This window comes from Mustela lutreola, chromosome 6, assembly GCF_030435805.1.
Source record: "Mustela lutreola isolate mMusLut2 chromosome 6, mMusLut2.pri, whole genome shotgun sequence".
In the NCBI taxonomy this organism is placed as follows: domain Eukaryota; kingdom Metazoa; phylum Chordata; class Mammalia; order Carnivora; family Mustelidae; genus Mustela; species Mustela lutreola.
In genome coordinates this window covers 4,977,911-5,002,078 of record NC_081295.1, presented here as the reverse complement: position 1 = coordinate 5,002,078, position 24,168 = coordinate 4,977,911, and the positions used below count along the sequence as shown (strand labels likewise).

Below are 24,168 nucleotides of genomic sequence, written 5' to 3'. Positions count from 1 at the left end.
CTACTTGATTGCTTAATCCAAAAACCTGAACATTATTCTTTAATGTCTCCTTTCTCTCGCTTGTTCCATCCGACTAGCTGTCAAGTCCTTTTGAGTTATTTTTTTTTCCATCTGTTACTACTTCCACGCCAGTCCAGTACATTTTCTGTCACTGGGGTTGAAGTCAAGCTCCTCATGACTGGTCTCTCTCTAATCGTACTCAAGCCCCAAACAGCCCATTCACAAAATAACAGAATATGCCTTTAAAGACAGATTCTGTTCTGTTTCTCTCCTGTATAAAATCCTCTATTTAGCTTAAAGTCAGTTATGTTCTTTATCAAATTTTCTTTAGCTGGCAGACCATATACAAGTAATGATTGGTATGAAAATTGTTTTAAACTTTTGTCACTCTCCATTTTCTCTTTTTTCTTACTAATTTCTTGTTCAGAAAAGTGAATTTATGTTTAGAAAACTGTTTCTACTCATGTATGTTCTTCTTAAGATTTTATTGAGAGAGAGGGAAAGAGAGCACAAGCAGGAGGAGGGGCAGAGGAAGAGGGAGACGCTGACTTCCCACTGAGCTCAGTGTGGGGCTCCATCCCAGGACCTGGGAATTATGACCTGAGCCAAAGGCAGACGCAGACGGTCAACCAACTGAGCCACCCAGGCCTCTCACCACTCATTATTTTAAATTTATGGAAAAGAATCAAATTTTTTAATGTTAGTGAGCAAGTTCACGTCTACAAGGCATTGGGAGCTATAAGAAGACTGTTTTAATTGGTTAATGGTTAATTTATGGTTATAAGTCACATGAGAAATTTCCTGAAAACTACATGAAAAATAGAAAAAATGAGATAGTACATGGCTATATAGGATTGAGTATCCCAAAAGGAGCAACATAGATTTAGGAAAATGATACCCATTGTGTGTGTGTGTGTGTGATTAGGAAAAATATACTCTAGAGGGAACAGTCATTTGGACTATCAAAAGAAGTATGCAGAGGATGCTTCTAGATAGGATCTTGTCTTGGTTGGGGGCAAAAAAGCACAAGCAGGCTTCTAGGAACAGTGGGAAGATGATTTTAACTAATGCAAAATATTTGCAAATAGGACTGCCTTATAGACAGACGTTAAGTGACTTGATTGCTAAGCTGGAGAGTTTAGGCTTTTTTTAATAGGAAAATTATTTTACTAATCACATTTTAATGATTTGGAAATATTCATACATTTGCTTCACTTCTCTTTTGTAATTAATTACATTATTGTAGTGGAGTTTGTTTTAATGTGTACTTTATAAATTTAAAGCTGCCAAATAAACATGGTTTTCTTAATTTCTTACTTGAGGTCTTCGATGAATCCAAAGGATAATTCCACTTAAAGGCACTGCACCAAGGAGAGGGTATGATAAGGAGTTTAGATCGAGTATGCTGGGTTAGAAGCCAGTTTGATGGTGTGACCATATGCGACATTAGATAAGCTGCCTAACCTGTCTAGGCCTCAGGGATAACACAGTACCAGTGCCACAGAAGTGTTATAAAGTGTAAATGTTTAGATGATGAAAATCTGGTATCTAGCTTTAATAAGGTATAGCAGTGTATAAGTTCTACTTTAAAATGCTAAGACCTCTGCATTCTCAGTCTAGTATTAACCATGACCTATTTCTGTCACTTTAACATAGCTGTTAAATATAGCCGGTAACGTAGCTGTAAATTATTATAATAGATTATAGAGTATGATAGATAATAATGCATAGATTATTTATACAGATTCATAATCTGTCTTCCATAATTGTAAACCCTCAAGAAGTTCAGAAAAGAAAAATAATCTGTCTTTATCCTACTTATTAGTGTATTATTTTTATGTTTGTCACAGATTGGATTATTGCAGTATTCCTCCAGACCCAATGGGGATGTTGTGTAATCCTTGGTATAATGTCTTTATACATATCTGAAAAATTCTCAAAATACTTAGTGCCACAGGTTTTAGATATGGGACAGTGGACCTATAGATAAGTTAGCAGGTGTTTGTTATATTTTTTAAACTTCTACATTTAAAAGGTACATTATTCCTAATGTTTCAGTAACTTTACATAATACTTTTCATACAGGAAATGTGGGAGAAATATTCATCCTATGACCCAGTAATTCCGCGTCTAGGTGTGTCTTCAGAAAATGGGGCAGAAAAACTACATTCACAAAAATATTTTACATGAGAATTTTCGCAGTGGCTTTATGCACAATATCCAAAAACATTCCAATGGCCATAGCAGAAGAGTAGATAAATAAATGAAATACAACTCAGCTGTCCAAACAGGTATGCCACTGACCCATGCGGCAGTGCGGAAGAGTTTCATGAATAATGCTGAGTGAAAGAAGCTGGGGCACACGAAGTGTATGTACTCTGTCATTCCATTATATGAAATTCTAGAATAGGAAAACTAACCTGGTGACAAAAATCAGATTGTGGGTTTCCAGGGGTAGAGTGGGGAGGATCTTAACGTGTGAAGAGGCACCGTGGAACTTTTGAGTTGATCGAACCATCCTGTGGCTTGATGTGCATTCATCAAAACTGACTGAATGTTGCACTTAAGATCTCAGGATTCCACTGCATATAAATTATATCTCGGATTTTAAAATATAGAGCAAATGAGAAATAAGAATTCGTAAAGCTCTAGATGAACACTTTGATTCAGCATTATAAAACACCCTTCTATGACCTGAGGTTTGGTTGTTCAAGAACAGCTTCTTTTGTTACAGCAGGAGAAGTCGGTGTTCCATCTCTTTAGAGGTGTTTGTTCTTGTGCAAGTTCTACAGAAATGCCTTCTGAAATATCTGGAGTTGAGATGTATGATTTCAGGATGCCTTGTTTGATCAGCTTTTATCTTTGAGAGAAGAGGAAACATCAAATAAACTCCTGATAGGAAGCCTGAGTGGCAGAAGCTCTAGAGCCTTCAGGACTATAGGAAAAACTCAGGAGAAATTAGCTAAGAAACCAGCACATTTTCTTATCTGAAGTTCTGTTGGAAAGAGAGATGGCATACCCCTTCAAGAGCATCCAGGCAGGAATATGATGTCAAGTTTCACTGACGAAACCAGGACAAGAAGGTTTAACTAACCACTTCTCTGTTAGAGTAATTCTGTAACAAACTCTGCAGACTCTTGAGGCACAGCATCGTGCTCTGTGCATACAGAGTGGCGGGCGAGGTGGGGAGAAGTGATGAAGAGGCCAGAGTAAAGCTAATTTTGGAGTGAGACCACCACGTTGAAACTCTAGCTTCCGAACTAAATTTTGTGCTCTGTTAGGAGGTGTTAGTGGAGCCCGCTGTAATGTGATGTAGTCAGTGTGCATACTGTAATTCCTAACTTGTGAACCTCAGTGGCCTCCAGCGAGGTCATTGTGGAGGAGTCCATTGCTGCTGCCTCGTGAAAGCTGTGCTGCTCTCCTCTTGGGTAGGCAAGGGGGAGGTCTGTGACCCTACATCTGTTTTTCAGTGTCCTGCACCCTGTAAAAGGTCAAGACATACATGCATGAACCTTGATGTGCAAACATGTGTGTCTTCCATCATCTTTCTCTTTGGCTTTCTCCTCTGTTTTAACCCTGCATCACCAGCTAATGAGTGTGGTTAAATTGTTATCCAAAAAAACAGTTGGGTGAAAACATGCATTCCAGTCCCTCTTCCCTCTGCAGCACTCTCCGAGACAAGAGGTCACATAACTTCTTCCATCTTTATTTCTCTTACTTGATGACATTTTCAAACACGTACCATTGTTTCACTGTTGAAAGTAATGAAGGTATACCTATTGCTTTTCTTTTTTTTTTTAATGTAGAGTATAATTTATATGTTTCTGATATTCCGTTACTATGTATAGACTTAAATTTGAAATGATTTGGTGAGATTTTAATATCACTAGCTTTCAGGGAACAAGTTTAAGGAGTTTGGGTTAGATAATGGATTGCTAATTTGTCCCTTTTGCTGATGCTTGTCTTACCATTAACAAGTAATTGCTATGGCTTTCAAAGAAATCCTGTTAACTTTTTTCTCTGTCATCGTTGTACATGTTCTTAGGGGTCAAGGAATAGTGATTCCACAAGCATTCAAGTCTCCTCTGTTTTTTCCTACAAAGTAGGTTTTTGAAAAGTTGTCAGTGACACCTGAAACTTTATCTTCGTGATGTTTTCATTCATCTTTTTAATTCTTTGCGGTTTGTTAAAAGCTAATTTAGCAGTTCTGTTTACTATAAATAATAGTACCCTTTTTGCTGCTGTAGTGCCAAGGACAGGGTTTTGTGTATCATTGACAGTTGCAGTAGGGATGGAGGACAGAGAAGCTTGTCATGTGGTCCTGCTCCTTTCTGAATCAGGTCAGAAAAAAGTGTCATTGGGTTACTTTGTTTTTAAATATTAAGTACTGAGGAGTAGATACCGCATAATACATGTGAGGAGTACATAGTTCCACTGTCTTCTAGCATCGTCTTCAGGAATGAACCTTGGTAAACAGACCTTCATCTACTGCTTTTTTTTTGCTGTCGCTAATGCTTACCCTACAGGATTTAGACATTTGAGATTTGGAAATAAAGTTAAAAGATTTTTTGTACCAATCATTTAGAAATACTAGCAAAAATAGCTTGTGGGACAGGCTGAATGGGAATACAGGCAGTGATCAATAAGAAATAGGCTCTGTTCGCCAGGAACTTACTTTGGTGGCGGTGATGTACATGAAACTAGAACTCAAGGTAGAAACAGTATAATCTAAGGAGGGCCCTTTGAGAAGGTAACATTGAGGTTGGGAGTTTGCAGAGAGTAGGTAGGGTTTAGGAGGGTAGAGCGGAGTGCAGAGGAGCGTTCAAGGGACGGAAGTCGAAATCCGCACAGAGACGCGTAACACGGACTGACGGGATTGATTGACGGTAGAAGAAAGGTGTACAAAATAGTGGAAAACTAATTGCTTTACCTTGAGAAGATAATTTGGGCCCAGATCCACAGATAGCTTAAATGGTTTATATCTTTAGATAGCAAGAAACTAAGAAGGGTTTAAGACATAAAAATGTTAAGGAACATTAAGAAGAAAAGTTGTGTTTGTGCAGTTAATCTTACCCTTGTATAGATTGATTGGAAAAGAGATACCATTAACATAATACTGTGGTAGTTTTGGTAATACACCAGTAATGACCAGAACAGGGGTGACAACAATCGACAAAAAGGGTGGGGCAAGTCCAAGGTAAACGGGACGGCCAGACATTCTGATGGTCAGAGACAGTCCTGGTGTTCACAGCCTGTCACTGTCACATAGTTGTTAAGAGCTTTTACTTTTTTTTTTTTTTTTTTAAGATTTTATTTATTTGACAGAGATCACAGGCAGCAGGCAGAGAGAGAGGGGGAAGCAGGCTCCCTGCTGAGCAGAGAGCCTGATGCTAAGTTCGATCCCAGGACCATGGATCATGACCTGAGCTGAAGGCAGAGGCTTTAACCCACTGAGCCACCTAGGCACCCCTAGAGCTTTTACTTTTAAATGTCTCAGGGGTTAGACAGTGTATCATACGGTGGCCCTAAAGATTAGATTTGCTTTAGAATGGTGATAGTATTTACTAATTGAGAGGAGACAGGAATGTTGGCATAAGAGAACAGAATATATATTCAAATTTTATGCATTGATTTTATATCCTGACACTTTACTGAATTCCTGTATAAGTTCTAGCAGTTTTGGAGTGGAGTCTTTTGGGTTTTCCACATATAGTATCATATCATCTGCGAAGAGTGATAATTTGACTTCTTCTTTGCCGATTTGGATGCCTTTAATTTCCTTTTGTTGTCTGATTGCTGAGGCTAGGACCTCTAGTACGATGTTGAATAGCAGTGGTGATAATGGACATCCCTGCCGTGTTCCTGACCTTAGTGGAAAAACTTTCAGTTTTTCTCCATTGAGAATGATATTTGCGGTGGGTTTTTCATAGATGGCTTTGATGATATTGAGGTATGTGCCCTCTATCCCTACACTTTGAAGAGTTTTGATCAGGAAGGGATGTTGTACTTTGTCAAATGCTTTTTCAGCATCTATTGAGAGTATCATATGGTTCTTGTTCTTACTTTTATTGATGTGTTGTATCACATTGACTGATTTGCGGATGTTGAACCAACCTTGCAGCCCTGGAATAAATCCCACTTGGTCGTGGTGAATAATCTTTTTAATGTACTGTTGAATCCTATTGGCTAGTATTTTGTTGAGTATTTTCGCATCTGTGTTCATCAAGGATATTGGTCTATAGCTCTCTTTTTTGGTGGGATCCTTGTCTGGTTTTGGGATCAAGGTGATGCTGGCCTCATAAATTTTAGAAATTCTTATTGTGATTTTATTAAAGCTTCCTTTTTGGAAAATTAAATAGAATTCTCATATGTGAATACCACCCTCATATATTACATGTTTAAAATCCCAGTTTGGTGGGTCCTGGGGAGGGGGTTGTGTGTTTTTTTGGTGCATTGTTGGTGGCCCCCCCCCCCTTTTAATGAGCACATTGAGTTTCCGAATGTGCTACAGAATGATGGTTAAGAGAAGAAATACACTACATTTAATCTTGACTAACATTTACTCCATTTAGCTAAGCTTTGGGGGGAACTTTAATAAATCAGTGTAGTTTACATAAAAAATGTCCACATGGAAATAAATGTAGCTAGTGGCGGCTGAGGGTATTCTGGGTATCAGTATGTAGCACCTTTTGGTTCTGTGGTCCCCCCCGCCCCTTTGAGTGAAGCCGGTGGCTGTAGTCACATACTCCTTATTGTAAGGTTTGGGAGTAAAGACGACTCGTGACGGACGCAGTCCATCTTAAGTGCCTACTGCTCTCATGTTTCCACGCAGGCAGAGGGAGAAGACAGCCTGAAGAAGATGCAGCTGATGGAGCTTGCGATTCTGAATGGCACCTACAGAGACGCCAACATTAAATCACGTAAGCCTGAGACTGAGGTCCATGGTTAGAGCCGCAGCAGCCACTGGGTCCACAGACCTTTCTCCTTTTGGCAGCACAACACACGATCAGTGAAACAAAGTGAAGATTCGAAATAATGGTCACTTGAGACGGGACTAACAGTCCCATTTTTACTGTTTTCATGAATTGGGGACATTCTCCTTTATTTTATGTCGGCATGTCTAACTAAGTTTGGGGTTTATAAACTTTATTGTTCTGGTGAAATTTCAACTTCTAAATTCAAGAGTTTCAGGAAATTTCCTGTTCTGTTAACTACAGATTTAAGGCTTCTAGCTTATTTTGTTATATTTATACAAAAGACAAAAAAATTTTTTTTAACTTTTTTTTAAACCATATTTAATTTGGAGTGTGTCTGAAAGCAGTGACCCTTCTGTCAAATTCTGTCCTTTGATCTTGCTTGCTAATGTTCCCCTCCAGTTTTTTCTCTGTTGATTTCAAATGTGAATGAGTTCACAGAGAGCAGTAGCTGATACACTATTTTTAACCCCAGTTTTCCTTTATATATGTCTCTGGATGCTTTCATCAACTTAAAGAAGATTGCTGTTTTAGGTTGTGAGGGAATTAAAGCTTCACAAGTCTTTCAATGAACATAATCTTCTACTTAAATTACTAGCTTTTTCTTTTTTTAAAGAAGTAGAATTTTAAAGTCCTATCCCACTTTCCAAAGTAGAGGCACTTTAGTGGGTTCAGAAGTGGTTGCTTTACAAAATGGAGTAGATCATTAACAGTCTTATATTTAGGAGTGGGACATTTTTTAATATTTTTCTATGAAGTTCATTACAGATGCAAGAAATTTATATAAAAGTAGTAGTTAGTCGGTTAATACGTAAAAGTTACTCTTTTCTTAATTTGAAACTTAAGCTATCCTATTAGAAATAAGCCAAAACTGTATTTCTGTGGACTCCAATTCCAAAAAATTTTTAACATCTTTTAATGCGAGTGTTTTCATGTGCTTCTGCATGTATCTTTAGTCTCATGAGATCTTAAAAAATAGATATATCAAATATATGAACTAAATATAACCTGTATTAATGGTCTCATCCTTTTTTGTTGTTTTTTATTTTTTGTTTTTTTTATTTAATTTTTACAGTGGCTTGTTGATTTTTGCACATGTATTCTTAATCACACTGGGAAAGGGGAAGCTGTTTGCATTTGATCAGTGTGCTTTGGCATTTTGTGTGATCAGCGCATGTACTAATGATTTCCTTTTATTTTTCTTCTTTCCTGCTTTTCCTTTCTTTTTCCTACTTCCCTCTCATTTTCCATATGTTATACTGCTGTCTCTACACTTCCTCCTACATTTCTTTGCTTACTGTAGCAGCCCTTGCCTTTTCTCTTGCAGCAACAGCCCAGGCTGCTCCAAGGATTATCACTGGGCCTGCGCCTGTCCTCCCGCCAGCTGCCCTGCGTACTCCTACGCCAGCTGGCCCTACCATAATGCCTTTGATCAGACAAATACAGACCGCTGTCATGCCAAACGGAACTCCTCACCCGACTGCTGCAATAGTTCCTCCGGGGCCCGAAGCTGGTTTGATCTACACACCCTATGAGTACCCCTACACGTTGGCACCAGCTACATCAATTCTTGAGTATCCTATTGAACCTAGTGGTGTATTAGGTAAGTTGTTCTCCCTGTGTGGCTGGCGGTATTTTTCTTCATAACTTCTGTGCCTTAGACTTCGAAATGATTGCATTAGCTTTAGAGAGGCAAGACAAGTTTCCATTAGGAAGACAGAAGCCTAAAGTTTGTTTTATTTCGGCCTCTCTTAATGGCTCCCCTTTTAAGGAATTGCACCTTAAATTTGCTTGGATTCTCTTTGATAACTCAAATTCACTTTGGGTAAATCAGTTATAAACATTTTAAACAGAAAATACTTTTTACCGGTGCCATCACTGAGGTCATTCTGAGTTTGGCCTGTCCCCCTCCGTTGGCTGCACTGCCTGGAGTTAGATTCCTTTCATCTTAAGGAGGTACTTAATTGTCAGCTACATTTTAAGTTTCTGTGTGGGAATATTTTGAGATCTTTTTAAAACTTACTATCTGTGTGTTTTCTGATATTTATGATCACTTAAAATATGAAAGAGACCTGGTAAATTAATTGGATTCTTCAGGTTTTCCAGTTTTTCTCAGTCATAAGAGAAACTCCTCTGGTTTCAGTAGTAAAGTATGGAATCGATAAGTAAATACCAAGTCACTGTTACAGAATCACATTTGAGGCAAAAGTTAAGATCATACTATGAACGCTTGGTTTTACATGAATAGAAAGTGGTGTGCTTGAAAAAGACATTACTGATGCCTTTTTTTTATAGAGTGGATTGAAATGCCAGTCATGCCTGATATTTCAGCCCATTGACTTGCTGGATGAAGGACTAGAATACAGCAGCTGTTCTAACACGACCAGTCAATGTGGGACAAACTGTTTCCGTGCTGCCCCTTTGTTTTACCAGACAGAATTTGAATACTTTTTTTCCTTGAATTGTATATGACCTTGGTGCTGCATGCGTGCTGTTGACTCTTAGGACTTTTGATCTTTTAAGTTTTTTTTCCAGCATTAATACTGATTTATAAAAATTTGGAAGTCTTTAATGAACCCGGACACTAAGATTCAAACTTGAAAATTCGCTGTTCAATTCAAGAAAGCCACAATGCTCTGTATGTTATCTGTGTGTGTGCACGCACTCAGGTGCCTTTTGTTTCATGAGCAAATAGGTTTTATTGTACATGTGTTCCGTTGATCTCTAAATCATTGTATAAAGTATCACAGGTCAGAATTATACTATAGAATTGTTTATGAGAGGCTTGTTTCTGTTGCACATTTCTTGAAGCATTTTTAAAATAACATGTAACATGTAACCTGTTTACGTTTTCCTTTCTGTTAACGCTCTGTCCTGTGGCCCCATGCCTGCTCCTCTCCCCAGAGCTCCTCTCTGCTGCACGCACAGCGTCTGTTCGAGGAGTTGGTTGCTTCCTGCAGGGCTGGCGCTCTAGCCACCAGCTGCTGTGCCAGCACTCTCACTGCAAGATCTCGCTGATTTTGCCTCGTGGAATTATACTTGTCTAAGATTAGTATATCTAAAATGAAAAAGGGGTGATGGACCAGTTTACTGCTTAGAAACAGCTAGAGGCACTGCAGTTTCTCATTTTAAGCACTGTGTTTTTTCTTGTGTTGGGAAATTTTTATTTATAATACTTAATTATTCAACTGACAAAAGCACAATGTACAGATCCCTAATTGGCATAAACTAAATGACCAAAATGACCAGTCCTATTTCTCGCTTTGCCACCTAAGCAGTAAAACATGACCTTGAGCACTTGGAGAACTGAGAAAATTATTTCAAATTGCTAAGTTATAATAAATTTGCACACAGATAACATGCATGATATATCAAGCCTCACATCATATTATTTTAAAATAAGCAGTGCCCTTCAAAACAGATGCAGACATGTGTGTTGGTGGTAGTGAGGAGATTGGTATTAGCATCAAATCTTCATTGATGACTAATTTTTAATTCCCTTCCTTTTATCTTTAGGTATGGCTTTCCCAACGAAAGGCTAAGAATTCAAGAACGGTCTTAACTGAACCCTCATCAGATCTGAATTTAACAAATGCTTAGTCTCAGCAGCCTCCGGGGGGGGTTGGGGGGGGAAGCTTAGCCTAGCAGTCAGTGACTTACTTGCACTTTTTGCACACTGATAGAAAGTAAAAGTATGTTATTAATTTGGTTTAGTCTGTAATCTTACAACGTAACGGTAATTTATAAAGGAGTGTATAGTAGTATACTGACTGCTAAGTGTACTATACTGTTTGCTTTACTAATCACCTAATTCATTGCAGTTCATACTTATTGACTCAAAGTTTAAAACCACAATCTGTAGGCTTTAAGAATTGCTTTTAAACCTTTTTAAGTGATAAACTCTGGAAGTGGTCTTAAGGTTAGCAGATAATTGTCAGTATTAAACATGGCATTATTTAAGTGGTCCTGCTGCAAGAAAGGCACTTCAGTGAATATGTGAATAGTAAAGCTTAAATATGTTTGGATCTAATAGAGTTGATGAAATACTGTAACTTGGGATTGTGAATGAATGGATAAAATAGGTTAAGGCCAAGATATTTGAAATGAATGCAATATTAATAGACGCATATATACACAACATGCTATGGTTAATTTTAAAACTACTGTGCCTTAACGTGTTTCTTAAAATGGAACTTTTGTAGTAAATGAACATTTGAAATCCATTTTGATAAACCTGCTGTTAATGTTTGTTTTTTTCCCTTGTGAATGTTTTCTAACTTTGTCTTGGTAATTGCAATTTAACTAGGTGCGGTGGCTACTAAAGTTCGAAGGCACGATATGCGTGTCCATCCTTACCAAAGGATTGTGACCGCAGACCGAGGTTAGTTTAGTTCTGCAGTTCTTGTTTATAAGAAATGCGTTGGGTGTCCATAATATTTGCAACACCACACCTGATGGAAAAATATAACTGCTTACCTGCACACCATTTCTTTTCTTTTTCTAAATTGATTTGTCATAATTGACAGATATAAGGGTTGGGATTTTTTTTTTCTTTCTTTCCTTTTCTTTGTTCTTTTCTTTTCTTTCTTTCTTTCTTTCTTTCTTTCTTTCTTTCTTTATTTTTGCTCCCTTCCTATTTTAACTTATTAAATCCTATATTAGTATGTACTGTGATATATTCCTACTAAAACATAAATTAGTCCATTTGGGGAGCTATTAAATTTTGATGTCACCTTAATTATTTTTCAGTCGTAATTTTTGCTAAAATTTACCTTTTAATTATTCTGAAATTTTGGGTTGGTTTTGCAAAAAGAACTGAGCGGATGGTGCTTTAATGAGAGAAGTAAAGGAATATATGCCTCCTGTGTCCTTGTGGAGAAAACTGAAGATTTAGTTTCCGTTTTCCTCTTTCATAAGATATTTGAGCCACTGTGTGAACGTGAGGTCATACATGTCAGACACTTAGCTGAAATCAACAAAGCAAGGACCGTGAAGATCATTTTGATACAGTTGGTGGTTTTTTGTTTTTGTTTTTTTTTTTTTAATAAATGAGAAAATCAGTTCCCTTTTATTCTTACATTATCCTGCCAAAATGGATCCTTTGATTTTGTCATTTGCTGCTAAAATATATTATCTGAAGGTAAACTATCTCTTAAAGTTCTATGGAGACGTGAATCCAGCTTTGAATATGCTTTTTTGACTAACCTGTGACTGGAAAATAAGTCTTCATTTTTCTCCTTTTCTGCATTTGTAATTTGTGTCCTGTAAATGCCCTTGGACCCTTTTATAAATTATTTATGTTTTTGAGGAGTAATATTTTCGGTTTATTGACATTGAATTGTTTTCTAAGTTTGTCATCACAGGATAAGAATCTGAAGCAAGGTAGAAAAAGATTTTTTTCAAGCTTCTGTTATGGCACATTTATTACTAATTAAGTTGATCAAACTCTCTAATAATTAGTGGGAAGAGTGATGGAATTTACACTCCTGTGCTACATCTGCTCTGAACTTATGAACAACCTACCTGCTTCACATGGTTCTTCTGAGTCCTGAGGATAAATACTGGACACAGCTGTTGTCCACATCAGAATAAAATACTTTCCAAAGACATGGATGACATTTATTTAGCATCATACATAATTAAAGAGCCTTGAATTGAAGACTTCTAACTAGTACATACATTACTTGTGATTATTCAGTGAACAGTATAATTAGACCCCAAGCTCAGTGATGATCTGTGACAATAACGCACCTTGTAGGTGTGTCATGTACAAGTGTATACACCACCTTCTTGCAGAACAAGCGTCCTAGTGAAGGAGGAAAGTATTTTTTAAGCTACTTTGGATTTAAGGAAACCAGATAATTCCATGCATAATTTGAAGCTTTTTTTTTTTATACTGTTAATGTCTGAAATAGTTTGAAAGAGTATTTTAAAGTAGTTTTTATTTTATTAATCTTTCCCTTCCTGCCCCTTGTAGGAGATTTCTCTTAATTTTAACACAGTAATTATTGGTTACTCAATGCAGTGCCTTGAGATAGTTGAAAATACTAGGAGGATTTTATAGTATTTGGAAATGACAACACATTCCATGCGTGGCTCTTTTGTAGTTATATGTGTTTTTGATTAGTCTTGTCATTTTATCCAAAATGCAATGTCAGCAAACCGAAATGCTACCTTTTTTATTTTCTTTAAATAACAGAATACTTGTATACTGCTGTTACTATCACTGTATGCACTCATTGGGTCTAAGGGAGGTGTCCGAAGTCCTTCATTTAAATTATTTTATGATACTACTGTTTTCTCTATTTTTGAGGTTTTTTTTTTTTTTTTAAATTTTTGAAGGGAAGAATAATATAAGCATTCATTTAATGCAAGAAAACTCAGCCCTTGGACATATAACCATGTAATTTTATATAAGTATTTAGAGTACTACATGGTTGACAGATATATTTAGTTCTTTACTAAAAATAAGCCCACTTCTACACATTTCTAAATTGAATTTAAAGCCTGTAAAAGACCAACTGACTTTTTCGTTGTAATGAACCATAAGTGATTTTGCACAGCTGATACACCTGTGTGTACTGTAGGAGGCCAGGACTTGGCAGAGGATGTATTCTATCTAGGTGTACTGGTATATTTATATAAGTGGTAATTTGCTTTGTTTATATATTCCACACATACACACACACACAAAATAATCAGAATTTTTCTGAGTGATGATTTTATAAAAATCATCATTATATAATTTGTATAAGAAACATAATGCAAATGCAATTTTAATCAAAATTTAAAGTAATATCAAAAATGCTTTAAGGTTCTGTATTTTGGGAGTACTTCCTATGAAGTGGTATGACTACATCGTGTGAAATATTTATTTTCTTTAATTTTGGAATAGCAGTTTTTATTTTAAATAAAATTCCACTTATTTTTAAGAAATTCAGGGAAGATTTGGTCTCATTGAAGATACAGTATTTTTGTAGTATTTATAAACTATCCTAAATGATAGACTCTAGAAAGCATTTTTGTTATATGAAAGTAAACCAGTCCATTATATAGATCATTTCAAATAACTCTGTGAACATTATACCTACTGGGTTATGATTTATGAAGTGGCATGGAACCTACCTTTGCACTGAGTATTTTTTTCATTCACATCTCCTCTGCCTTAGTCACAGTGGCAACAGTACAGAAAATTCTCTCAAACCTCAGAATATAGTAGAAATAATTAAGCTGTTGAATGAGTCTTAAAAATCATACTACTGTTAAGTGGACCAAGTTTGGTGAAGCAGAATGTGACAAAGGTTGATTTATAAGGAAGGAACAACTTGAGGACACTGGAGACGATAACTTTCCACTTGAGAACTACTTTATGTTTTACTGTAATTTTTTAATTTTTTTTTGTTCTGTTTGTTGTTTTGCAAAAGAAAATAGTATTTACAGGTGGCTTCTTTTAAAATATAAAATATAAAGCAGGAATGTATATGAAATGTCAGATTTTATTGTATTTGCAGAGTATTAGCTTTGAAATTGAATAAAGAAAGCTGTTTGTAGTTTTAAAATGCCTTATTGGTATCAATTAGAAATTTCTTCTATTTTTTGATGTACTTAGAGCTTTTTGAGTATAGAATTTTAAATGGCAGGATTTTACAGTGTTTACATGCAAGTGCATTTTATAAGTGTTCTATATGTGTAAAATAGTATTTTCAACTAGAAAGTGTTGGCTAGCTCAAAAGGCCTGGCCTCTTTCTGGTTCCCATGATGTTGCCTACACTGCTAGACTACAGTTTAGTATTGCTTTGTATCATAAGGCCAAGAAATTCCATGTTGTTTGTAAATAGAATAATTGAAAAAGCAATAAACATTTATTGAACAAAAGAAACCTTGTTTGGCCCAGAGTTTATGTTGAACCAAATTGTTCACAGAAATTTAAATTTCTTTAGACTCATTTCTGTTAATCATCAGTCATTAATAATCACATCCATTCATTAATAGTTGCTTTAATGCTTGCATCTGAGAGAGTACTAATGCTTAATAGCAGTCAGATACTGATAACTGCACTGACTGTCTCAGAATTCTGTATACCAAACCTATCCATTGTTGTTCTCCAGTTTCCTTCATCGACTGCTACTAACTATTAGTTGTTAGTTGTATTTATTTCTATTTTTTCTTGTTAACCAGTTTTTTTGCTTTTTGGTTTTTTTTTTTGTGTGTGGGATTGGGCTCTCCTTCATTTGTTCAAATCATGATACGAAACTGTCATGATTTTTATTGTATTCTGTAGATGGTGTCAGTCAGTTTGTCAGAATTAAACATGCTTTTTTTTTTATTAGTTGTGATTAGTTTTTCATGTTGTCATTAAGCCGTCACTAGCTGAAACTAATCTCTTCTCTATCTTTTCTTTTCTTTTTTTTTTTTTTTTTTGTTTTTTTTTTTGTTTCTAACCACCCAGCCGCCACCGGCAACTAACCTATGACCTTCTGACCTCTGAACTCTTCACCCAATGATGACCTGACCATGCCTGCCTGCTGATCAGTTAACTGGTAATCGCCTTTGCTTGCCTGTCGTCAGTGCAGCGAGCTGAGGCACTTGTCCGTTCGTCTTACCATCTAACCAAACAAAAGACAAAGAAATTGTTGTCCTCCAGTTCAGCTTTCGGTTTTTCTTTCTGTTTGGGTGAAAGTGGTTCTAGAACCTGCACTGAATAGTAGTAAAGCAATAAGGCCCAATTCATCCCACAGCACTGATCATCTTCTCATGCCCTGCCCTCAGCGAACGGTAAGAAGGCCTCACTTCAGGAGGGGAGACAGATGGCCCTTAACTACTCAGTGACAGAGGCAGTTACTGTGAGAGACTTCTAGGAACCTTCTTCTCATAGCGAGTCACAGCTCTCTGAATGTACTGTGTGATGATGCATCATGCATGAACCTTTGGTCAGGGATGTCATTGGTGAAGTGATTTCAAAAAGTATTCAAAATTTGATACGCTGTTTAGTCACTACAGTGCCCTCAAAGGGCAGAAGTTGCAGCCTTTTTTATATTGCCTGCCAAAATTTGAAATATTAGAAGTGTGCCATGAGAGAAAAAACTTAACAAGGAATTTTGAGAAGTAATGCAAAGAGCAAAACTGCAACACTATTTTTAAAAAGATAAATATCTGAGTTAAAATTACTGAACCTTTATTTTACAACGTCCTTTAAAAACTATACGAGAACAAGGTACATGCATTATGTGTCACATTACTGGGCAAACTGTTCAAATATTTTTTTTAAACCTCCCTGTATAGAAAAAAAAAATCATTAAGGATGTAAAAGCCATGCTTGCCTATTTGCTGTATACATGTAATGAAATTGTAGATAAAGTGTAGTGCATTGAAACAAATGAACAAAAAGTAGATACTTTTACTATACAAGGGTGCTGGTGCAGAAAAAATATATATATTTTTGGAAATGTAGCATTTTATACTTTCAAGTGTTATAAAAAAAAAAAAAGAAAAAGAACAAAGAAACCCTTTATTTCATTAAATGATTTTTTCTGGTGGTTGTCAAGAAACAAAAGACCAAAAGAGCCTTTTTGTCTTTCTTTTTTATTTTTTAAGTATTGGAATAAGTCTAAAGAAAAGAAAGTGCCTTATTTTCCTTCATGGTCATTTAGTCAAGTGTCTTGTAAGATCAGCTCCTCCCTCAGAATACAAGTTAATGCATGTTACTCAGTCGCCCGCCCAGTATGTGAAAGATTTGAGGGGAGACAAATGAGTTGATGGTTTGAATTATATGATTTTTGCCACGTTACCTTGATAGAAATTTGCCAAATCTGATACTGTGAAAAAATTTGATACCTTTTCTAATGTCTGACAAGTAAGTTTTAAAACATCATTCTTTTAAAATCATTATTGAGTACTTTCGGTTATTGTGATATTTAATGTTAGCCCACAAGGTTCTGAGATAAAAATTATGTGTGATCTGAACATCAGTTTACAGACAAACGTAGAACTTTATTTTATTCAGAGAAGGAGGGGTATGTTGGATTTTTTTCTTTTTAAATTGAAGATAATAGTATCCCTAGCAAACTTTTTCACAAAAATGAATCTTTGTGATTTCATTCTGGAGAACAGTATTTTTTAATGGTCCAGATCTAATCAGACTTCTTTCTGCCATATCAGATCACTTGGGTAGTCCCTATCTTTGGTGGTTTTAATAACCTAAGAGGCCCCCCTACCCCCACACACTTTTTTTTTTTTTTTAAAGTTTAAAAAAAATGAAGAAAACTGGCATCATTGTGCATAGAAATGCTCAACTACATGTGAGTTTAAGCTTGCAGTTTCTCATGAAATGGAGTCAGTTCTGTAGTTGAAGCGATTCGTGCACAGAGCAGACTCCATGTCAACACTGGAGGGAATAGCCCTTACCTGCTCAGTACCGGATATGGCAAATACCAAGTGGCAGTGGGTCCCCCGCTCATCAGCTCATCCCCTCTCGCACCCCTTCACAGCTTCCCAGTCACAGGTCCGCAGTAAGCTCGGAAGCACCTTCGCGGTGACCTCCTCCATCCTCTTGTCTCACTTGGAAACCGTTTTCAGTTTATTTACTATGCAATAGACATTCACTATTTTGTATTCAGCTAGCATGGGTTTAATGTGCCACTGCTTTGTCTTTCTGTTACACATACAGTTGTTCTGATTTCTTTACAATATATGCTGTGCCATTTTGGTTTTTATTTTGTTTGGTTGGTGAATAAATTTGCGACACTCGAACACTTGAGGTGACAGTAGTTTAAAAACAATACCAGTATTTGATCCAGTTTCATCTCAACTACGTTGTACCTGGACATTTTAGATGTTTATCAAAGGTCTTTTATGGGGAAGAAAGTAAATGTATGAAATAAATGTGTGACATTTATAAGTGATGTTGGCTCTGAACAAACTTTTGAAAACTTAGTTGATAAAATTTTGGATCAACTGAAAAAAAGCATGACTTTTGAAATCTCTGAATGCCTTGGTTCTCAGTATTATCATTCTTTATTGAATTTATTTCTTATTAAAATATGTAGTTTTTAAGACTTCTTTTCTGACAGTATTATGTAATTTTTTAGCGTGGGTAGATGGGAGTGTCGCTTGTATGTTACCGTACAGCTGACATGTATTTTGTCAATTCTTTATTATCTTAGTAGTTTCATGCTATGTATGTATCATAACCAACCTATTGCCTATGAGAAACATGTAAGATAATGTATTTACAGCCATTGTTACAAGTTTATAATGTATTTTTCTATCTTGTTTTATATGTATGTTATATAACATTCAAAAAGAATTTTTTTCTTGATTGAGAAAAGGATACAAAATGCCGAATCCACAATTTTGATAACTGAAAATTGCCAATTGTTTTGCAGTACTTTATTATATTGGGTGTCTTGTCTTTCTTGGGCTTTTAGTTAGCTAATGAATGAATACATTAGACAGTTTTGGGTTTTAGTTGGGATTTTACATAGCTTGCATTTTAATTCTTTGGTTCTTTGCTGTTTCTATTAACCCATAGCATTATTTTAATAAATGTTATAATACCAACCTACTAACTCTGGACTATGTCTGTTTATTAACCTTTTCGTGTTTAATTAAAATAAACAAATAAAGACAAAAGAATGTAAAGTCTTGAGTTACTGGACTAACCCTGAAGAACGTGACCACAGATAACATAGCGTGACTTGTTTTTGTGTTGTTCGTCAGCTGACAACTGCGCGCACTACTGTTACAATGGCTTTGGTTATTCTGGCCTTTTACCTTGGGGGGTAGGCACCAGTAGAGATGGGAACAAAGTAGCATTGGTTTGAGGCATTCTTCTAGTCTTGCCACTTGCCTTTCAGTCTCTTGCATTACTAATTCCACACTCTTATTTTTCCTTCTCCAAAATAATCACTGTCTGCTCACGGCGTAAAGAGGAAAGAGATTCCTTGTGATGATATACCCCCCAAAAACCAGTTTGATTCTTTGTTGAACCATTTCTTTTAATTTCTATTAAGTGGGTAGTTTCATGGTCACATTATAAAGCAAAGAATCTGATGAGGCTTTGTCTTTATTCACATTTGTGTTTTAACTGGACATTTTCCTTTATAAAGTGTTAAAGTGTTTTAGCCACTGTTTCTTTTGGCGTGGGATGGTGGCGGGGTGGGGGGAGAGCTCAACTAGCCAAAGGTAGAGTGGCTCTGTTTCTCAGAACAGTCCGAAGTACGCCATTTAGTAATGACAGTGCACCCTGCCTCTCTCCTCTTGTAAACCCTAGAGACAGATGAGACAGCATCCTTGAGTTTTCCTGAGGTGTAATTTCTCTCACCCTCTTCCAAAATGCAGCCAGAATATTCTATTAACACAAGAAGTTTAAGGGAGAATGACAGCGGCATTTGAGAAGTTATATCTCATTCATTTCTTGCAAGCAAGTCGATTTCAGATTTATTAAATACTTTCATGCTTTTCTTGGCTGCAACTTAGGTAAATTGACCTCCACATGTGACTTCTTTGCTCTTGAGGTACATTTTTATTTCACAGATACTGGTAATTTTTTTTTCCCTATGAAAGTTCTCCTGAAATTAATAAGTTCTCAGGATGAATTCCTATGTCTGTAAATAGTGGCTTATTTTTGTAAATTACACTTTATTTATTTTAAAGTTCTAAAACTTGGGGCTGAAATGAGTTATATGTTATAAAAGATATACCAGTATGCCATTAACCAGTCAGACTGTCAAAGTGCCCTCATATTTATATATTCCCATAGTATATCTACATAAATGAATTTTATAGAATAGCGATAACAGCTAATTTAATCATCACAGAGATAGTTTGGCTCAAACAAAAACAGCCATTTCTTTGATGGGCGGTTCGTGTATTTTTGTTAGGTAGATAGAGCTTTAATATGCTACTCTGTAAACGTTCTCATTGCTGTACAGTTCATAGATTATTTTGTAAAACTTTGAAGATACCTGTCAAGCTGCTAATCTGTAAGTCATGATGGTACCGTGTCACTTAAATTGATGAATTTCTATGCAACTCACTACACATTCTCTGAAGCCTGTAAATGCAGTCTCATCTCATTTTCAGTTAATGGTACTTCATGTATAAATATGTCATATTGTCACCTTTTATGTTGAAAAATATGGAAAAGACTTTAAAAGGTGAAAAGAACAGTACAAATCCCATTTTAATACAAGTTGTAATAGTATTAAAAATGAAACTACCAAATTCTTAGAATGATAAAATACTCTTCCATTGTTTTATACTATCCTTTGACAAAACAATTGAAAGTTAGGCTTTCAGTCAAGAAGATGGTGAACTTAGTGTACTTTGTAGTTAAGCATGTTTTTCTTTGGCAAAAGGTCAGGAAGAACGTACCATGAAAGCGGATACACACACCTTAGGGCAGCCGCTTGCCCGTAGACACTAGTCCGCCCAGAGCTGGTAAAGCACCCTATTCACGAAGGCAAGATGTGTACGTTCATACACAAGGTGGTTAAGATTTTCTTTAAAAAAAAAAAAAAAAGTAGAAAGGATCTCAGTTTTCTAGTGCAGTGAAAGCAGACAATAGGTTTAAATGAAATTGCTCAAGAATCTTTACCAGTGAAGCCCAACACTTTTATATATCCTGTATGACAGTTCAGGGTTTCTCCAGTTTCTTGTTGTTTGCCGTTTGCTTGTTTGTGATAAAGTGTCTGTCTTTTTTCTTTGGTAACAGTTAGCTATTTCAGGATTTCTAGCAAGTGATTTTTAGTAGAATGTAATATAATGCTAAATTATGATAGCAAAAGTTACTCCGAAAGCTTTGACTCAAACTTTCTAAGTGCTCAGGCTAGTTTTTTAACCCTGTCACAAATCCCTAAATACCTTTAATCTAAAATGGAATAAATGCTACATTTTATAGGCAACACTTAGAAATATTCATAGGGTACACACACGTAATTTTGTCTATGGTTTCTTCCATATAAAAACCTGAAATGCCTTTGTTAGGAAGAGACAAAATTCTATGCATACCTGGTACTCAATGCTGAATCAAACTGGTTCACCTAAGCATAGTGCTCTCCTGTCTGTGTTTCTGCTGCACTAATTGCCAGGGGCGGGAGAGGAGGAGGAAGAGCTAATTGAGAGCAGAAGCGATGGTAGCAGGTGCGGCAAATAACACAGTGTTGATTTTGCATTGCTTAGGATTTTGGGGTCCCTTCTTGGCAAAAGACATCACTTTGCGGAAAAAGCTCAACTCCTAGGGTAAAAAACTACATATATATAGTTTTAAATGCTGTTATTGAGAAGTTTTGATTACCAAATACATCTTTTCTGGTTTATGCTGTAGTGGTGTGTATAAGACATTTAGAACTTTACTTGTGGAAATTGTATATATAGAGAAAACTTTGCATAGGTCTCAAATCACATGTGAATGGAGAACCACGTATGACTGTACATGAAGTGCAATAAACCAACTGGAAAAAGTGCATGTGCTTCCTCTCCAGCCCGCTGCAGCCAGACATGTTGCTTATCCCCCCACCCCCGCTCCCGCCAACAAGACACAAGAATAAAGAATGCACGTTATTTTTAAATTTTTGATGCTTTTAACACTATTTTTAAAGGAAAAGATAATCTGACATTATGGAGCTCTTATCACTTAACTGGAAGGGGGTCATACTGTTTGCCTTGATCTCAGTGATGAAGAGAAGGAATCATAGTGTTCCTGGGCTGGATGTACGTACAAAACAGTTACCACTTCTAACTGAGCAATAGGTACAATTTGTAGTCTTTACGCATAAGAAACAAGAAAGGATGCTGACCAAGTCTCGGTCTTGTCAGCTGCATGTCAAAGACTCGTGTGAGTTTCTTGAACAAAGCAGAAGAACGGATAAAGAGATTGTTTCCAGTAGTTTGAAACTTGCTCCCTGAAGATTGCATCTTGGCACCCAAGTTTTATGGCTCCCCTGTACCTGCGGTTTCCCAGTTCTTACGTGTCCATATGATCCAATTTCTTCTCTCTGATCACAAGAACCCTCTTTGTCCTTGGCAGTATTTTTTCCACACTCCTGCAAGTAGCTGATGGCGGTAAGACCCGGAGCACGAGATGTGAAGTAGCAGCCCACAGAGGGCATTCGATCTGGCCTGTACAATATTGCTGTTGCTTTTTAATTGCCTTCCGTCGTTTAATGTCTGAAGATTACACTTAAAAAAAAATATTTTCACAAGGTCTGCCCTTTAAAAATCAAGTATCTTAGAATGCTGAAGACTACATTCTCACGCGGTAGCCATAACGCTGAAAATGAATAATTCTGATGCTCCCTTTGAACCGTGCCCCCACTGGTTTGTCAGCCCCCACCCCAACACACACGCACGCACACACTCCTCACTCCCTCCACTTCACAACTCCCTGTTGAATTCCTTAATCCTATCTTGAATTTTTACCCTCAACTCCCTGGTTCCTGTGGGGATCTGAGCTTGCCTCTTGAAATCCAGAAAATCTGACTTCATGCCTCCAACTAGCTTCTCAAATGTTTATAATTTGTAAAGCAGGTTTTAATGATTTTCTTCCTGGAAAAGTCAGATGAGTAGGTTTCTAAATTAATAAGAAATTATTAGCCTATCATTCATGTCATATTAATATTTAATTAGGGAGGAATTTCTACTGAGTGAAGGGGGTTTCCTTCCTAATGTAATTTTTTAATAATTATCAGCTACCTCTATATCATAGTAACTCTCCTTGGTCTTGTTAGAAGACAGTTAAACTTACAGAACATTTAACAATTATGTTAAAAGTACTCTACAGCTAAAAGAAAATATTAGTAATAGTTTGAGATTACACTTTCCCAGGAAATGTATGTTAAAATTAGGTTGTTCCAGTTACGCTATTCCGTGAAGTGTGTAGAGTACACACCACCATAAAAGTGCTTATTTGTACGTATGTGCCATACAGCAGTTGTGTTTTAGGGAGCATCTAAAAATTAGGGTGAAAAAAAAATTTTTTTTAATGTACGCTCCTGTTACGTAACTGGGTATTACTTATACTCTGGTTACTTAACTGGATACTAGGGAAAGTCATGGGAGAGAATGGTTAAGATCAAATACTGAGAGAAGAAAATATTTGCAGATGATTCCACAAGTATTTTCTTGCAGAACTGTTGGAGTTGATACTAAAAATTTCACGATCACTCATTTACTTAGAACTATCAAGGTTGGGAATGAATAAAATACGTTATGCTTGAAATTTTAAAAGCGCTCTTAATCACAGTGTTTTAAATTTTGTCTTATAAAATTAAAAGACTAGCAGTGTAAATGGAAGGTTGCCTTGAATACATTCTAATTAAATGATTTATGTTAATAAGTGATGCTTTTGCCCGTTGTTTTCTCAGTGAGGTAAGAAAACACTGAAAAATTGTTCGAAGTTTAAACTTAAGATTCTAGTTGGTGGGTAAACTTAAAACTTGAAGGTAGTTCATGGAGTGCATATGAGGACGCCTACCCTCCTCATGTCTCCGATGTCTAAATTGGGATGTCGGAAGAAAACCAGACCCACAAATCCAACACACAAGTGCCCCCACCCTGAGCCGCTGCTCAAGCATCAGTTTGCTTTTGGGGGAGGGGGGTTGGAGGGGGCTGTTAGCAGTAAAGTTGCATTTTAAGTCAAAGGAAAAAATTAAACTGGGAAAGTCTGATTTCACATCTGGAAGTAGTCAGTCACTAAATTCTCAGTGTCCGTTCTAAAATGAGTTAGATAACCCCTCGTTGCTCTTGGAATGCGTAAGAAAGGCAGTCTGGCATGGGGGCACACAAAAGGAAAAATATAGTTTGAGTTTTCGGTACTCCAAAGGCCATCGCGATTTCACTGAATTCTATGTGAGTATTTGACAAAGAGATTTTGTGCTATTCAAGAAAAATCACTGCTGTGGACTCCACCAAGTGCCTGTATACCATTAAACTAATAAATACAAAAAGTCCTTTTATACATATTTTGACTCCTTCAAAGAGCTCACATTTCCCCCACCTGCGTGTCACGGTGTACTGAGGATTCTCCATCTCTTGTCCGTGGCTCCATTCTAGACACTTCCCAGCAAAGAAAATTTGCTGAATCACACGGCATAGATTATATCTGAAATAAAACTACTGAGCAGTAGTCACCGGGAGGCGTAACGTGTATTAAGTACTGGAGTACATGTGTGATACTTTCATCTGTAGAACTCCA

At 36.6% G+C, this 24,168-nt stretch overlaps 1 protein-coding gene across 7 annotated transcripts in view; it reads left to right on the top strand.

Moving 5' to 3' along the window:
* The window catches only part of QKI (QKI, KH domain containing RNA binding), a 159,850-nt gene extending 136,540 nt beyond the window's left edge, over positions 1–23,310 (top strand). The window contains exons 5-8 of one of the 7 annotated variants that reach the window (XR_009354437.1): positions 6,833–6,920; positions 8,278–8,577; positions 9,270–11,355; positions 15,424–23,310. Coding sequence is in view for 6 of the 7 variants with exons in the window: in XM_059176585.1 (XP_059032568.1) it covers positions 6,833–6,920; positions 8,278–8,577; positions 11,281–11,355; positions 15,424–15,440 (480 nt within the window). In the remaining variant the exon portion in view is untranslated. Of the gene's footprint in view, positions 1–6,832; positions 6,921–8,277; positions 8,578–9,269; positions 14,854–15,423 lie in introns of those variants that run through there. The other 6 variants (XM_059176585.1, XM_059176582.1, XM_059176581.1 and 3 more) reach the window with 6 other exon arrangements.
* The last annotated feature ends 858 nt before the right edge of the window (positions 23,311–24,168 follow it).